General features: G+C 39.1%; 1 protein-coding gene across 6 annotated transcripts in view; it reads right to left on the reverse strand.

The window, feature by feature from the left end:
• Positions 1–17,904, reverse strand: part of PDE4D (phosphodiesterase 4D) — a 1,077,829-nt gene that overhangs the window by 264,939 nt on the left and 794,986 nt on the right. Inside the window, exon 1 of one of the 6 annotated variants that reach the window (XM_050946934.1) lies at positions 7,520–7,601. The exons of the other annotated variants lie outside the window; for them this stretch is intronic. Within the exon in view, the coding sequence (XP_050802891.1) occupies positions 7,520–7,584 (65 nt within the window). The 5' untranslated portion in view covers positions 7,585–7,601. Of the gene's footprint in view, positions 1–7,519; positions 7,602–17,904 lie in introns of those variants that run through there. 6 annotated transcript variants of the gene reach the window in all.

Genomic DNA, 17,904 nt, shown 5'->3' on the forward strand with positions numbered 1-17,904 from the left:
AGTCTGAATTTGTCTAACTTCAGCTTCCAGCCATTGGATCACATTAAGAGCTTATTATTAAATGTTTGTTCCTCGTGTAGATATTTATAGTCTGTAATCAAGTTACCCCTTAACTTTCTCTAAATAAAACAAAGTTGAAGATTTTAGACCAACTGGTTTTTAGATAGGATTTGACTAGAAGCTAGAAAAAAATTCATGTATTTCAAACCACTTGTATTTCATCGTTTCCATCTCAATGTTAATTGATTCATGTTCAATTTATTTTTTAAAGTCTTCCCTGGCCTAACCCAGTACATACAAACTTTCAAGCCCAGTGGGCATTTGAGGGATTTAGAATATAGGGTGGAGAAAAGGGAGACTAGAGTGTAAAAATGGGCCTCACAACAGAAATCAGTGCAATTTCATAACTATGGAGAGACTGTTATCTCTCCACACCTCCTCATAAAGAAATAGGATTTTAAAAAAATCCAACTACCACCACCGCCACCCCACCACGTCTTTACAATATATTCTAATACTAAATGGGCCTTTCTGAATGATTGGTATGTTTTGAGTAGAAGCTATATTATAACACAAAGCTTTACAGTTTGATTTCAATAACAGCTTTTTGTTGGGTGCTAGTTTAGCTACAGTTGAAGTAACTCAAGCAATCAAACTTCATAGATTTATCAACAGTTTATCTGCACTCTTAAATCTTTCCAGTTTAAATACTGCTAGTCTGTTAGCGTTGTCTTGAGCATTCTCACACTGTCAGCAAGTAATAATTCATGGCCTGCTCCTGTTTTTATTTATGTGCGTATTCCTACCAACTTCAACTATTCAAGCAAAAAAGTCTGCAGACTCAGGCCCACAGCCACAAAATACCATACAATATATTATTTTTTTATGGATAGATGATTTCTGTCTCTACTGTTGTCAATTTGGCACCTTTTAGGGGGGAGGGATAGCTCGGTGGTTTGAGCATTGGCCTGCTAAACCCAGGGTTGTGAGTTCAGTCCTTGAGCGGGCCACTTAGGGATCTGGGAGAAAATCAGTACTTGGTCCTGCTAGTGAAGGCAGGGGGATGGACTCAATGACCTTTTAGGGTCCCTTCCAACTCTATGAGATAGGTATATCTCCATATATTATGAAATACATTTAATTAAAAGCCACAAAACAGATATTTTACTTAACTAAGCTGACTCATATTGTTACAAGTCCCAAAACACAGCAGAAATTAAGTGGGAAGAACAAACTTCCAATGTAGGTTTGCAAGGAATATGTAGGATAGCATGGGATAGTTGATTTTCTCACTTTGTTAGACTTCCATAACGTTTGAGAAAAATATAAAATGTGTATGTTATTAGATACAAAACATGACTCTTACAGGAAATGGCACAAAATAAAACATTGATGGCATCTTCTCAGGAATTAAATAAACCTCAGTCCACTGTTAAATATGCTAATAGCTTTTTCAACAGCAAGAAATCATACTAATATTACAGCAAAACTGTTAAATAATCTTTATTCTCAAAATAATCAGTTGCTGCTTTGTGCATACCATCATATAGGGATCATCTCAGTAAAGAATATCTAGCTTCTAAGAGGACAATACACAGTATATTATCTGTAACCTGAGACTACAGAATCTACTTGCATGCTTGTGACGGACCACAGCAGTTGGAAGTATACATAAGACCTGATTTTTTTTCTCATTTACATTAATTTTACACTGGTCCAATACCCTGGACTTCAGTGAAGTTACTCCTGATTCACACCAGTATGAGTGGAGAATCAACCCCATTGATGTCAATGGAATTAATCCCAATTTATTCCAGTGTGGCAGGAGAATCAAGTCTTTTGTCCTTTCTGAAGACTTCTGTTTATAAGTCCCTGAAGAGGGGGTAATTTTCACTTTACTCCTTCCAAACCAAACATGACATGCATGCTGACTCTGCAATGATCTAACCGCCAGATGGCAAAATAGCTTCCTTTAAGTGACTAGAGAGGCTATTTTAACTTGCTCTCTATCCCCTCTATTTCAAAAGGTATCATCATCCTTCCTCTTTCACATCAGTTGCTCAATTTTCAAAGAAAAAAGAGACTACCTTGTGATAGCATCTGAGGGGTGAATTGCAGCAAAATCATTCCACAAAAACTCAGTTAATAAGGTAAACTATAATTGCATTTAATGAAAATGAAACAAGAATTTTCTCAGAGAACAGTTTTCCATCGGAAATGCTGATTTGACTAAATTGAAATGTTCTATGGGAACATGTAGCTTTTGTCAAAACATCCAATAGAGACCATTCAGACAGACAGGCTGGTCAGCTCCTGACTTGTTTCCAGGAGCTGGTCAGTTTGCAGTTCAGTGGTCTGCCTCCTTGGGCTCTCAGGCTACTTGACTGTTCAACTAGTGGGTGGCGGGGCTTTTGGGCTAGCCAGCTTGTGGACTACATGGCTCCTTGGCTCTGCTCTCTGGTGAGCTGGCTCCCAGTTCTCCATTTCCAAACTAAATAAATCTGGAAATGCAAAATTTTCAGCAGAATGGAAACTCTGGTTCCCACATAGCGATCTCTGCTTACCAATAATAAGTAACTAAAAGTCATTTTGATTGCATAGCTGCACTCTTAAGTACAACAATTTATTTCACAGTGAATTGCTTTTTTATTCTGGTATTTCTCCTCATTAATATAAATGTCATGCCAATGTTATTTAATTCAAAAGCCGATATCATGCAGCAGTTGCAGGCTCTTCTGCTGAAACATCAGTATCCTTTGTGAAGTTAGGAATGAGAGGCAGCCTTAAGTGATGTCAAATTATTTTATTACTGCAAAATAAACAATTAATTCTTCGCATTTTTTCTCATGAAAAGCAATGATCTGTTTCCATTATAGAATAACAGAATCATTCAAATGTACGCCTGGAAAAAACCTCAAGAAGTCATCAAGTCCAGCCCCCTGAGCAGAGGCAGGACCAAGCAGAGGCAGGACCTAGACCATCCCTGACAGTTGTTTGTCCAACCTGTCCTTAGAAACTTCCAATGATGGGGATTTCACAACTTCCCTTGGAAGCCTGTTCCAGAGCTTAATTACTCTTACAGTTAGAAAGTTTTTCCTAATGTCTGATCTGAATCTCCGTTGCTGCAGATTAAGCCCATCACTTCTTGTCTTCCCTTCAGAGGACATGTATCACTATCCTCGTTATAAGAGCCCTCAATATATCTGAAGACTGTTATCCAGTCCTCCTTCAGTCTTCTTTTCCCAAAACTAAACATGCCCAGGTTTTTTTGTTTGTTTGTTTTTCCCCACAAGCCAGGTTTTCCAAACTTCTTATCATTTTTGCTGCTCTCCTCTGGACTCTCTAATGTGTACAAATCTTTATCCTAAAGTGTGGAGCTCTGATTGGCACAGTACTCCAGCTGAGGTTCTGATGAGTACACAGGGACAAATACCTCCTGTACACCCCCGAATAGTAGCCTTTTTTTTTGAAACTGCAGCATGTTGTTGACTCATGTTCATATGTGATCCACTATAACTTCCAGATCCTTTTCAGCAGTAGTACAACATAGCCAGTTATTTCCCAATTTGTAGTTGTGCATTTGATTTTTCCTTCCAAAGTGTAGGTTTTTTGCATTGGTCTTTATTAGATTTCATCATTATGATTTCAGACCAACTCTCCAATTTGGCATTTTGAATTCTAATCCTGTCCTCCAAAGTGCTTACAACCTCTCCCATGTTGGTGCAATCCATACATTTTATAATGAAACTTTCCATTCCATTATACATGTCATTAATGAAAATATTGAGCAGTACTGGACCCAGAACTGACCCCTGTAGCACACTACCGGATAGCAGATTGATAGCAAACCACTGATATACTAACTCCTTGAGTTTTTCAAGCAGTTGTGCACCCACCTTATAGTAATTTCATCTAGTCTGCATTTCCCTGCTTTGCTTATGAGACTACCACATGGAACTGTGGCAGAAGCCTTATTAAAATCAAGATATATCATATCTACTGCTTCCCCTCATCCACTAGGCCAGTATCCCTGTCAAAGAGGAAAACTAGGTGGGTTTGGCATGATTTCTTCTGGTCAAATCCATGCTGGCTATTTCTTATAATACTGTTATCCTCCAGGTGGTTACAAATCTTTCCAGGTATTACAGTTAGGCTGAATGGTTTACAATTCCCTGGGTCCTTTTTGTTCCATTTTTTTGAAAGATAGGTACTATTTTGCCCTTCTCTAGTCTTCCGAAACCTCATCTGTCCTCCATGGGTTCTCAAAGATAATCGCTAGTGGTTCTGAGATTGGTTCAGATGGTTCCTTAAGTACCTTAGCATGGATTTCAGCTGCCCTTGCTGACTTGAATATATCAAATTTACCTTCTTTAACATGTTCCTTTTGTTTTTGCTTGTGTTCCTTCTCCTTTATTGTTAATATTGTGTTGAGTATCTGGTCACCATTAACCTTTTTAGTGAAGACTGAAGCCTTCTTGATGTCATTAGACAGTTGCTCTCATTCCCCACTAAGTGGAGGACCTACATTTTCCTTCATCTTTCTCTTGCTGTTAACATATTGAAAGAATCTCTTCCCATTGCCTTTTATGTCCCTTTCTAGGTGTAACTCATTTTGTGCCTTAGCATTTCTGATGTTGTCCCTATATTCTTCTGTACTCCTCCTTAGCAATTCATCCATGTTTCCATTTTGTGTAGGATTCCTTTCTGATTTTCAGGTCATTAAAAAGCTCCTTTAGATTCCCAGGCTAGAAGGGACCATTGTGATCATCTAATTTGCCTCTCCTGTATATAATAGGCCATATAACTTTTTCTAAGTAATTCCTAGATCATCTCTTTTTTAAAAACATCCAATCTCGATTTAAAAATTGTCAGTGATGGAGAATCTACCATGACCCTTGATAAATTATTTCAATGGCTAATTACTCTCAGTGTTAAAAATTTACACCTTATCTGCAGATTGAATTTGTCTAGATTCAACTTTCATCACCATGCTGGTTTGAAATGATGACACTGAATACAAATTTCAAAGGTGCTCAAGTGAGTTATGCATCTAAGGTGCATAAGTGATTTAGGATTATAAGTCATCTAGGCTCTTTTAACAATTTTATTCGCTGATCCCAACACTCCCAAAGCTCCCCAATGTTCTGTGTTGGAGCTGGAGCATTCCAGGAGTTTTTACTTGTGCAATTTTCCTGTCAATTCTTTCATAAGAGACAGGATTTGTCCCCCCACAGAAATGTCCAGGGCTTGGTTCAACTTTCAAACCACTAGAGGCCAGGGCACAAGCCCCACAGATCCAGACTTCCAAGGATTCCCATGCCAGCCACTTCCTCTGCACAAAGGATGATTCTAAATTGCCAGGAAATGGATGGATCTCAGTGCACATTAATTCAACATTCACAATTAGCAGGATATATATTCTGTCCCACCAGATCAGTACATTAGTTAATATGTGCTACAGTGACAGAGGGCCACACAATGAGAAAAAAAGATAGATTAGATAGACGGATCATCAAGCTGTCACGTCAAAGACCTTATAGGGTGCGCACACATCAGCATGAAAGATATTTTAGTGAGAAAGAAGAGCAGTATGAAGGGAAGAATGAGGGGGGATTTGATAGCTGCTTTCAACTACCTGAAAAGGGGTTCCAAAGAGGATGGATCTAGACTGTTCTCAGTGGTACCCGATGACAGAACAAGGAGTAATGGTTTCAAGTTGCAGTGCGGGAGGTTTAGGTTGGATATTAGGAAAAACTTTTTCACTCAGAGTGGTGAAACACTGGAATAGGTTACCTAGGGAGGTGGTGGAATCTCCTTCCTTAGAGATTTTTAAGGTCAGGCTTGACAAAGCCCTGGCTGGGATGATTTAGTTGGGAATTAGTCCTGCTTTGAGCAGGGGGTTGGACTAGATGACCTCCTGAGGTCCCTTCCAACCCTGATATTCTATGAGTCTATGAAATGGTATTTCTGAATAACCTCTCCACTTCTAAGTAAAATATTTAGTGTAGTTGCATATTGTTTTCTTATATATAAACTAAGACATTCATATACATTCTCACTGATTCAGAGGCTATATACTGAGATATATTATATTTTTTTTAGCTCAGTTGAGGCCTCTAGGACATTATTCCTTCATCATTTTGCACAATTTTGTACAAAATATAGATCTATCTATAGATCACTGCAATTTTTATTTTTATTACACTTAAAACAAAAATAAAAAAAATAAATACCTGGGGCTACATCCTGCAGTCCCTATTCAGGCAAAATTATCCCTGACATCAGTGAGGGTTTTGTTTGAGAAAGCTCTGAGGATTGCATAATCTGGTCAATAGTTTGAGATTGTTAACACTATTCCATTTTATCTAGTTTTAATACAAGATAGCTAGAAAAAATTAGTTAGCACTTATTATCACTTTCACCTCCATACTGTATGGATTGGAGTGATTCAATCAAAAAGCTTGTAGAGTTATGGCAAAAACAAAAAACTTTTATAAGCTAAAGATCAATTATGTTAACTTGACAGGTTTGACAACTAAATATGTATCTAATTAGTATTATACATCTCAGTGAAAGCACTTAGGAAATAACACTGCTTAATTCTAAACAATAATAAAAATATTGTAGAATTTTACTTTAATGGTCCAAAACACCATAGTTTACTATAGTGTCAGTGCAGGATTCTGAACCATTACTCTAAAATACTGTAGGTTTTTTATATCCATAATAAAGTATGATATAGGAAGGAGAGTTAGAAAAAGGTAGGGAATTCACTAACAAGCTAAATTTGTGTATTTGTATAGCTATTAGAAAATTTGCCCTTCCTGTGTTAATCAAGCTCCACAAAGTTCACTCAGTTTAGTAATGAGAATAATTAAACAACAGAGGATACAACCTTGACAATTACCAGATGATAAATTTAACAAGAAAACAAAACACACTGTATTGACTGCTAATGTCGTCAACTTTCACTTTTCTGAGTGGAGAAAAAATGCATAATCCATAATGCAGCGCAGAATCTCACTTTATGTCACTTTAGCTGCTATCTGTCTTTTCTGTGGACGGTCATCCATGAGCAATCAGTCTTTTAGTGCAACAAAAACCATGAACTGTGTATACATATCCAAAAATAGCCAGTGAAAACTACCATTTTAATCTTACCTATGAGAAAACAAATCTGCAAGTTTGATTTCAGAAACTAAAGTTATAATTCAGATCAAGTGTCACATATTAAATAGTGTCTCAAGTGAATTAAAATTATTAAATGTGACTAATTAATAATCTATATTCCTTATTCAATAAGAAGGAACACAATGTTGTACAAGGAGTAGCACACTAATTTTGTTTTTTGCTATAAACTATTCAATTAAACTTAACAGCTGAGCATTTCTAGTACCCATGCAAAATCTGTCAAAACAGCATTAAATACAGCCACTTTTTCAGTATGTTTGTGTGTGAGAATGAGGGTGCAGGGTGAGATCATCAGGAAAAAAAAAACAAAAAACCCAAAACACATTACCAAATTGTATCTGCAGTCCTTAAGGAGCTGGTAGATCGAGATCTTGGCTTCATAACAATGCTCATTTTGAAAAATTCCCCAAGTATTTTTAGCAGTGAAACTTCAGTTGCCCTTATAAAGCTCACTCTCCACGTATTCCATTTCAAAGTGAGATTTGTGTAAAAAAAAAAAAAAACCCTCTGAAATCCTCCTCCCGTAATAATCCAAGCTCCAAAGGAGGAGTTGCAACTCACAGGAACTCTTTCCTTTTTCACACTGAATTTACTCCAGCACTAGTCTGTTCAGAAGTGACAGTGCTTGTCTCTTCTGTCTCCTATTGCCTACAGAGGAACAGTATTTTGAATCTATTCTCCATCTAGGTCACATGGGAACCAAGGCAGATGAAAGAGACTCTTGAGCTCTTTCTCATAGTCCTATAACAACAGGTTTAAAGGTCAATCATATTAAAAAACTAGTGATCGTAAAAGGAAAAAATGAATGTAAGATATTGTCACACCAGTGAGTTTCCAGGGAAGTTCCTGTTTCAGAAGTGCTAGATGAGTTCATCCCAATGGAGTAAAACAAAAGGAAGAAAGCTTTCTGCACCTCAGGTTCACCAGAAGTCTTATCAGTGAATATAATTCTTCCCCTCCCCTTCCCATATATCCTCTGCCAGTCCTAGATTTGTGAATGAGAAGCATTACTAACCTCACAAAGCAGAACATATTCTTTGAGGGACAAGTGACCTCTGTGTGAAAACAATGCAGGAAAATTAAAAATAAAATTCCTCATTGTTAAAATTTCTCTCTCTCACACACATGCACATACACACTGCTATAAATCACTCAAGAACAAAAATGCCTTATATCAAGTGCTATATTATAAAGTCCTTTTTACTATAATGCAGAGGGCTGCTTGTCCTGCTACAGTAAAGACTAACAGCATCTCCATTACGAACAGCTAAGCTTTTTATTTTTAACTTCTAGCCAAAAGCTTAGCATAAAAGCTTCCAGCCCAAGAGGGAATTCCTTTTTGGTAATTTTAATTTAAATTGGTTTGGCAGTTTCACGGTTAGTGGAAGCAAAAAAAGTACATTTTGTTTGCTTACAGTTTTAAAACATTTTTCTTTATTTAAAAAAGAACAGAATTGTGTTTGTGTGATTTAAATGAAGTTTTGCAAGTGTACTGTAAACCGATCTGCAGTGGAATTTCTTTTTAAATTGAAAGAGCCAAGTTATTTCTCGACAAGTGGTTACATGCATTGTAACAATTCCTTTGAACAATGTTCTCAAGGACAGAGAGCATACTATTTTGATGATAGAACAGCCGTGTGAATAACTGAGAATAAACCAGTATTTTATTAGTAAACTTTTGTGAAATTTGAATATATTCAGGAATGACCCACCTACTTCTATAAGCCACATGGATGGTGGAAACAATGTGCTACATAGTTTATTCAAAATATGTAATAAAATTCATCAGGTGAAATATTCAACTGTCGCTCCATGACAGTATGTGATGTTCTGTTGATACCAATGAATCTTTGCATATTACCATTGTCACAGGTCCATAATGTGCATTGTAGAGTACAGAGCATTGTCAGGAAAGATCCTGACTGCCCAGCAGGCTTGCACTAGTTATCTGCATATAAATTGTTCCCTAACAGCAGAAAGAATTTTAATGAGAGTTCATGCCAAGCATTCTGTTCTTCATGCTTTCAGGGCTCTATCTTTCAAATCACACTTACTGGCAGATATAGGAGCTAAAAGAGTCCATGGAATCATGTAAGATAGTTCCAAAGAGCAGAGGACCAGCAAAGATTTTCTGATAAATATAGCTTAAAATGAGAAGGGTCCTGCATCCACAGACCTTTAATAATAGCTGGATCTGCCACTGCACACATCACACTTTGATACTATATCTAGATGCGCCAGGGCTTGCTGAACCTTGCTCCAGCTTGAATGAGAGTGGGATGGATTCAAATAAAGACAGAATGGGTGTGAAAAGGGAATGCTGGACTGTTATGGAACATCTAGATGTTTTTAATTTTTATATTTTACTTAACTTGGTTATGTACCTTATTATTAAACTTAAGTGCCAACACCCTCCCACACCCCACTTAAATAACAAATCAGTCAGAAACTTACAAAGATTATCAAAACATGCATTAGCAGGGCTTTGGACTAAATGGCCTCAAAGTACCATACCTGAATGACATTCAAGCAATAAAAATATCACCGTGTCAGACAACAGAGATCGCAGGATGGTTAGATCTCAAAGTAATATCAATGAAAATGCTGCCTCTGCCTATATGAGGTTGTGATGAACTGGGCCTGTTCTTACTGTGCTCTGTGAATGCTGAGTGGGGGGTGTTGGCCTGGGAGGATGATCTGCACTGGGAGATGGGAGACTGGCTGGAGAGAAAATACCTAAGCATGTAACATGAGAACCCAGGAAAGAGTTAGAGGCCAGGTGACACCTCTGCCCGGGAAGCTGAACAAAGGCTGGAGAGTGTGAGGGTTTTTTTTTCAGGAGCTGACTGGGGAATGGAGGGAAGCACAGACAGGGCTCTGACCCCCCCACCCTGCAAGGGGGCGGTGATGCTCCTGGGACCCCAAGATGGACCTAACTGGGGAGGATCCTGTTGTCTGTGCCTGCAAAACCTGTTTTGGACTGTGTTCCTGTCATCCAAATAAACCTTCTGCTTTACTGGCTGGCTGAGAGTCATGGTGAATCGCAGGAAGCCGTGGGTACAGGGCCCTGACTACCCCGCACTCCGTGACAGAGGTACCTCCAGTTCAACTGGGTATTTAACAGGCACCCACAGGCAGAACACTGTAGTGCAACTGCATCCCAGTGAGTCAAATGATTGAGACCATGCCTCAGGCACCATTCTGGACCAGCAGAGATCTGGGCCTCCAGTAACAGAGGAAGTATGGTGGGAGGAGTCTGAAGCCCTCCAGGGAATGCTGTTATCTCTATTGTATTCAGAGGTTGCCCAAGGACAAGTTAAAGAAAACGTGTGGAGGCTGAGGGAGGTGAAGTGCAGAGAGCAAAGCTAAACTATGGGAAGAACACAATTTTTTAGCTAGGGGTTTGGGAACCTTGCAAGCCTGGTGATCTTTTCTGTATGCAAGAGAAGAGCAGTGACTGCAAAGCAATATCTGGATCTTCTCAGTTCAGTGAGTGAACAAAGATTTTTGCTTTTTATACTCCAGTTATTCTACAGACAGTATTTTCAAAAATGTATCAGAAAGACAAAGTATTCTAGGTTTTTGAGCAAACATTTTAAACAGTTAGACATAGCTTGGAAGAGACACCAGTTTCATATAAGGCCTGACCTTGTTTGCATTAATGTCAATGGGAGTTTTGATCACTGACTCGAATAAGAGCAGGGGCAGGTCCTTATGCTGCACTGTGGTGACAAACATGACAGCCTACAGACAGCACAACCATTGCAGGAACATAAAACAAACATATTTTAATGTACCACCAAGTAATCACTCATCATCACCAAGTGAAATGAATGGGACTTTTCATGGATATAAAAGATTGCATTAGCAGATCCCATTGCAGGATCATGGCCTACGAAAGAAAGAAATGTGTATTAACTCACTGCAAAACAGTTTTTCCCCCCACTGATCTATTTTGTTATTTAAAATGACAGTCTGTTGCCATATTAAGCCTAATGTGCCAGCACTTGTGTTTAGGTGTATTTTAAGTCATTTAAGAAGAGAAGAGTGAATGCAAACAGGTTTAGAATTTTATATTGTTATTTATGAGTGGGTGTAATATGCTTTACAGATTCATGTTTAACATGTGCGCAGACAACCAATTAATTGCTTAGAACAAATGTAATAGTCATATGCAGTAGGTGATTTGTGCATACAGTATTTTAAACTGGTAAAATTCAGTTTGTGTGTTTTTCCATGTAGTAACAAGAAAAGCAACAATAGCATGTTTTGACTGCATATTCAAACTCCATCAGTACTGAAAGATATGGATGTGATTTCAAACAATAATAAAAAAGATGTGCAAGAAGCAACCTAGAGTACTTTCCTTTCAATAATACATCTTCAAAGTAGTATGTAATTGTATGAAAATTCATATGTTCTATGTAATTTTCATGACAAAACTGAAAAAATAATGTAAAGAATGAACAGTGTGGCCAAGGTGATGAGGACTGGAAACCAGTTCTATTACATACTCAGCCACTGATTTGCATTGCGACCGTGGGCAAGTCACTTCTCTGAACCTTAGTTTCCTCATTTGTAAAGTGGGGATAATGCTCCTTACCCTCATTTGCAAATCAGTTTAAGATATATGGATGAAAAGGATTATATAAGCAGTAAGCACAATATTATTACATAGTATTTGCTGAAATAAATGCTCAATCTTCCTTTTAAAAAATGAACGGAAAGTCATTTTTACTGACAAGATTTGAGTTCTAGGTTGTACACCTCTACCCTGATATAATGCGGTCCTTGGGAGACAAAAAATCTCACTGCATTATAGGTGAGACCGCGTTATATCAAACTTGCTTTCCTCCCCTGCCCCGTTCCTTGTTCCCTGACTGCCCCCTCCAGAGATCCCCTTCCCTAATCACCTCCAGGACCCCACCCCCTAACCAACCCCATCCCGACTGCTTCGACTCCTATCCAGCCCCCTCCCCCACGACAGACTCTCACCGGCAGCGGCGGGAAGCGGAGCAGCCTGGCCCCAGTCTGCTCCACTCTGCCAGCTCCAAGCCGCGGCGCTCCGCTTCCCACCGTCAGTGACCGTGGGGAGGTTGGGGAAAAGACGCCCCCCGTATTCACCTGCTGTGTGAAGCAGAGCTGGCGGAGTGGAGCGGGTTGGGGCTGGGCTGCTCCGCTTCCGCCGCTCCTGATGAGTGCAAGGGGATTCCTTCCCCCAAGCCCCTTCCTCCGAGTGACACGGGTGGGACCGGGGCAAGGGAAGCAGGGCAGGCTGCTCCCAGCCCCCTGCTAATCCCCTTGGCGACACTCGGACTTCAGGGCCCCCAAAAGTGCTCTCCCACAGCTCCTGCCCCCCAGACCGTGGGGGAGGGAGCCCCTGACTGCCCCCAAGACCCTCTGCCCCTTATCAAACCCCGCGGCCCCGGCCTGGCCTGGACCCTTAACAAGCTGCTCAGAGCAGCGTGTCAGAGCTTTATCGCATTGTATGCGAACCCGTGTTATATCGGGTTGCGTTATATCGGGGTAGAGGTGTATATTATTCCTGCAGTAGCTGATCTCACTAATTTACTGAAAAAAAATGCAGAAATCTGCCACAAACTTGTTTTACTTTAGTGGAGTCTTAGGGATGTTGTCAACTCTATCAGGAGAAACAGAGAATCTTGGCAGGTAAGTCAGGTCTTGGCAAGGAAGTAAAGGATGAATGGACTCTTCGATAATTTGTTTTAAATGTATTTGTTTGTAAATGCTAGGCCTATATGCCTATTCTACTACTGGAGAGGGATTCTTAATTTGTTTTACTTATTTCTTTTGAAAAGTATTTCACTACACCTTTAAGAAAATATTATTGTTCATTCTCCAAAGACACTTGTGCAATTTCCCCCTTCCGCTAGGTTTCTTAGATGCTATTCATGAAACTGGATCTGTACAGGCAGATCCCTGTGTCCCCACAGAGTCCCCCTTCAATGAATGGAGCTTTGTTTGCCTGGATGTCTGGGTCCCTCAAGGTAGATCCAGTTGCAGAATCTGGGCTTTGGTTGAATCAAACTCTTAAATCTGTGCTAAGATAACACTGACTGAACTAAGTGGAAATTTGGCCTGGGTAAGGTCAGAGAGCCAAATTTTGACCTCTGTATACAAGCAAAATAAATGGGCTGTGCACTCAGTGAAAGTCAGGGAGTAAGGACTGTACTCCTCCTCCTGGACAGTGGCTCCATATGGTTTCATTCCTTCCCAGCTCCTAACTCCATCCTATGCAGTAGTAGTGACTGAATCATCACTGTTCTTCATTATGAGGAGCTGCGTCCCCATTGCAAAGTGCTTCTGTGGAGAGTCCGCTGTGTGGTGTAAACACAATGATTCTGCTACTTTTGAGGACTTTTACAGGCCACAGGATTAAGGCCTGAGTGAAGGCTGTGACATTAGTCTTTACATTCACCATTCACATTAAAGTCACCTAGTTTATTATTTACTTTAGAATGCTTAGGAATATTTATCTATGAATATTTTTATACTGTGCTATTGTTAAATCCCGACTCCTGTTAAATTTTCTTTGTAATTGTATTTGAATATGTCTGTATGGATAAGTTAAAACTTTGGAAAAATAAAATTAAATACAAAATAAAAATGTAAAAAATCATCTGAAGCTTGAAAGGCACTTATTTACAGTACATGTAGCTTAGATGACTCTATAATAGATGTAAATAAACAAAGAAAAGCTTGTTGATGGAATGAATTGCATTTCTGCTTTGGTTTTTGGATTAGCTTCCCTGGTGACACATACTTAAGAATTATGAGAAGTTACAGTTTTTGAATTTTTTTTTTAGTTATTTACTGGGCAAGAATGTCCTTTTCCAGCTTTGATAAAACAGCTCCAGTAAAAAAGTGATTTTCTTTTTGTTCAAGTAGAGAAAAATTGCAGCCTTGTCCCACCACCGTGCAATCTGAGGGTATTTTGCTGCCAATTGCTAAAGTGTAGTAGGGCACAGAAGTCCTTACGGCACTTCCGTGTGAAAAAAAAAATCACTTTAGATGATTAGATTTACTGTGCATTCAATCTAATTCCCACATTACTAATTCTTATTTTTAAACCAAACATATATAACCCAACTGGGTATCTGGAGCCTGTAAATTCAGAAATGCTATAAAAAAAAGCTTCCCCAAGAAAGAGGGAAAAAATCATAGGCAGGAGTTGTAGATCAAGCTGGATCTCAGAGAAGTGATTAAGAAAAAGCAGAAAGCCTACAAGGAGTGGAAGATGGGAGGGATTAGCAAGGAAACCTACCTTACTGAGGTCAGAACATGTAGGGATAAAGTGAGAAAGGCCATAAGCCAAGTAGAGCTGGACCTTGCAAAGGGAATTAAAACCAATAGTAAAAGGTTCTATAGCCATATAAATAAGAAGAAAACAAAGAAACAAGAAGCAGGATCGCTAAACACTGAGGATGGAGTGGAGGTTAAGGATAATCTAGGCATGGTCCAATATCTAAAGCCTTTAATGAGGCTAATGAGAAGCTTAGGGATAATGGCAGGATGACAAATGGGAATGAGGATATGGAGGTAGATATTACCACATCTGAGGTAGAAGCCAAACTCGAATAGCTTAATGGGACAAAATTGGAGGGCCCAGATAATCTTCATCCAAGAATATTAAAGGAACTGGCACATGAAATTGCAAGCCCATTAGCAAGAATTTTTAATAAATCTGTAAACTCAGGGGTTGTACTGTACTACTGGAGAATTGCTAACATCGTTCCTATTTTTAAGAAAGGGGAAAAAAGTGATCTGAGTAACTACAAGCCTGTTAGTTTGACATCTATAGTATGCAAGGTCTTAGAAAAATTTTTGAAGGAGACAGTAGTTAAGGACATTGAGGCCAATGGTAATTGGGACAAAATACAACATGGTTTTACAAAAGGTAGATCGTGCCAAGACAACCTGATCTCCTTCTTTGAGAAGGTAAAAGATTTTTTGGACAAAGGAAACATAGTGGATCTAATTTACCTCGATTTCAGTAAGGCATTTGATACGGTTCCACATGGGGAATTATTAGCTAAATTGGAAAAGATGCGGATCAATATGAAAATTGAAAGGTGGATAAGGAACTGGTGAAAGGGGAGACTACAATGGGTGGTACTGAAAGGTGAACTGTCAGGCTGGAAGGAGGTTACTAGTGGAGTTCCTCAGGGATCAGTTTTGGGACCAATCTTATTTAATCTTTTTATTACTGACCTTGGCACAAAAAGTGGGAATGCGCTAATAAAGTTTGTGGATGACACAAAGCTGGGAGGTGTTGCTAACACAGAGAAGGACTGGAATATCATACAGGAAGATCTGGATGACCTTGTAAACTGGAGTACAAGTAATAGGATGAAATTTAATAGTGAAAAGTGCAAGGTCATGCATTTAGGGATTATTAACAAGAACTATTGTTATAAGCTGGGGAAGCATCAGTTGGAAGTAACAGAAGAGGAGAAGGACCTCGCAGTATTGGTTGATCACAGGATGACTATGAGCTGCCAATGTGGTATGGCTGTGAAAAAAGCTAATGTAGTCTTGGGATGCATCAGGCGAGGTATTTCCAGTAGAGATAAGGAGCTCTTAGTACCATTATACAAGGCTCTGGTGAGACCTCATCTGGAATACTGTGTGCAGTTCAGGTCTCCCATGTTTAAGAAGGATGAATTCAAACTGGAACAGGTTCAGAGAAGTGCTACTAGGATGATCCCAGGAATGGAAAACATGTCATATGAAAGGAGATTCAAAGAGCTTGGCTTGTTTAGCCTAACCAAAAGAAGGTTGAGTGGGGATATGATTGCTCTTTATAAATATATCAGAGGGATAAATATTAGGGAGGAAGAGGAATTATTTAAGCTTAGTACCAATGTGGACACAAGAACAAATGGATATAAACTGGACACTAGGAAGTTTAGACTTGAAATTAGATGAAGGTTTCTAACCATGAGAGGAGTGAAGTTCTGGAACAGCCTTCCAAGGGGAGTAGTGGGGGCAAAAGACATATCTGGTTTCAAGACTAAGCTTGATAAGTTTATGGAGAGGATGGTATGATGGGATAGCCTAATTTTAGCAATTAATTTGGCAACTGATTTTTGATTATCAGCAGATAAGTATGCCCAGTGGTCTGTGATGGGATGTTAGATGGAGTGGGATCTGAGTTACTACAGAGAATTCTTTCCTGGGTGCTGGCTGGTGAGTCTTGCCCACATGCTCAGGGTTTAACTGATCACCATATCTGGGGTCAGGAAGGAATTTTCCTCCAGGGCAGACTGGCAGAGGCCCTGGAGGTTTTTCGCCTTCCTCTGCAGCATGGGGCACGGGTCACTTGCTGGAGGATTCTCTGCAGCTTGAGATCTTCAAACCATGATTTGAGGAGTTCAATAACTCAGACATAGGTTAAGGGTTTGTTACAGGAGTGGGTGGGTGAGATTCTGTGGCCTGCATTGTGCAGGAGGTCAGACTAGATGATCATAATGGTCCCTTCTGACCTTAAAGTCTATGAGTCCCTATGGCACTTCTGTGTGAAAAAAAATGTCACTTTAGATTAAACCAAACATATATAACCCAACTGGGAATCTGGAGCCTGTAAATTCAGAAATGCTACAAAAAAAACTTTCCTAGCTCAAAACACAGGAAAAGGAGTTAATCTTTGGATTTTCTAGTGAACTTCCTTTACTGCTTTGTCAGAGGATCACTGGGTAAATCAGAAAAGGGGTATTCAGCATCTTTCACTAAAAAGGATTATGACCATGTACAGAAATACATATGATTTACCAGTAGCATATGTTAAGGGATTGACAGGTGATATTGTACACAGGTATCTGGCATCTCTAGGTCCCAGAAAAGACAAGGAACTTCAAAAACAGCCAAAGCAGCAAAAATCTGACATAGGGATTCACCAATAAACAGACAGAAGTGGGAGTGCCATGGAGGAGATGGTTCAGCAATAGCAGGTGGTCTCTTCAAGTTTTACTTTTAAAGATAGTTCTAGTCTTAAAATATGTTAATTGCTCACAGATTTGTTGTACTTAGTTTATAATTAGAACCAGTGTAAAACATTCAGAGGTGAATAATGACTAAGTGATATTTTGACACAAACTAATTTTTTTATTATGAATGAAGACACACTTTTCATTAAACAGGACACTCATTTTGCTATGGGGGAATTAAAAAAATGATGTGTCAGAATAATTCATAATGTAGTCAAATGTGTTGTTTCATTGCAACCCTTCACAAAGCAGTATGTTGGAGGTGTGTGTGTAATTGGTATTATGCATACTACAGGTCAAATTCTGATACTGCATGCTTTCACAGCTTCATCAATGAGATGAAGAGATCAGAAAGCTAGCTTCTTGTGCACTGAGGAATTAATGCTGTGTTGTTGACAGATCTGAAAACATAACAGCAATATACTGAGCCAAAATCTTTCCAAATTACACCCTGAGGCTCATAACGGAGGTTGCACCAGCATAATTAAGGAGAGTATTTAGCCCAGAGAGTATACGAGATTTTCAAGGTTGGCATGCTTAACTATGCACACATATTAGGGTGCTCCTAAATTAAGTATGCAGCTATGTGACATGCATAGACAGATCAAATATGTGAATGCAGACATATTCAGTTAGGTATTGAACTGTCCATGAAATGCACACAACTATAGGCGATGAAAAATTTGGTTTTGTTATTATTAATTAT

Source organism: Gopherus flavomarginatus, chromosome 3 (assembly GCF_025201925.1).
Source record: "Gopherus flavomarginatus isolate rGopFla2 chromosome 3, rGopFla2.mat.asm, whole genome shotgun sequence".
NCBI lineage: Eukaryota > Metazoa > Chordata > Testudines > Testudinidae > Gopherus > Gopherus flavomarginatus.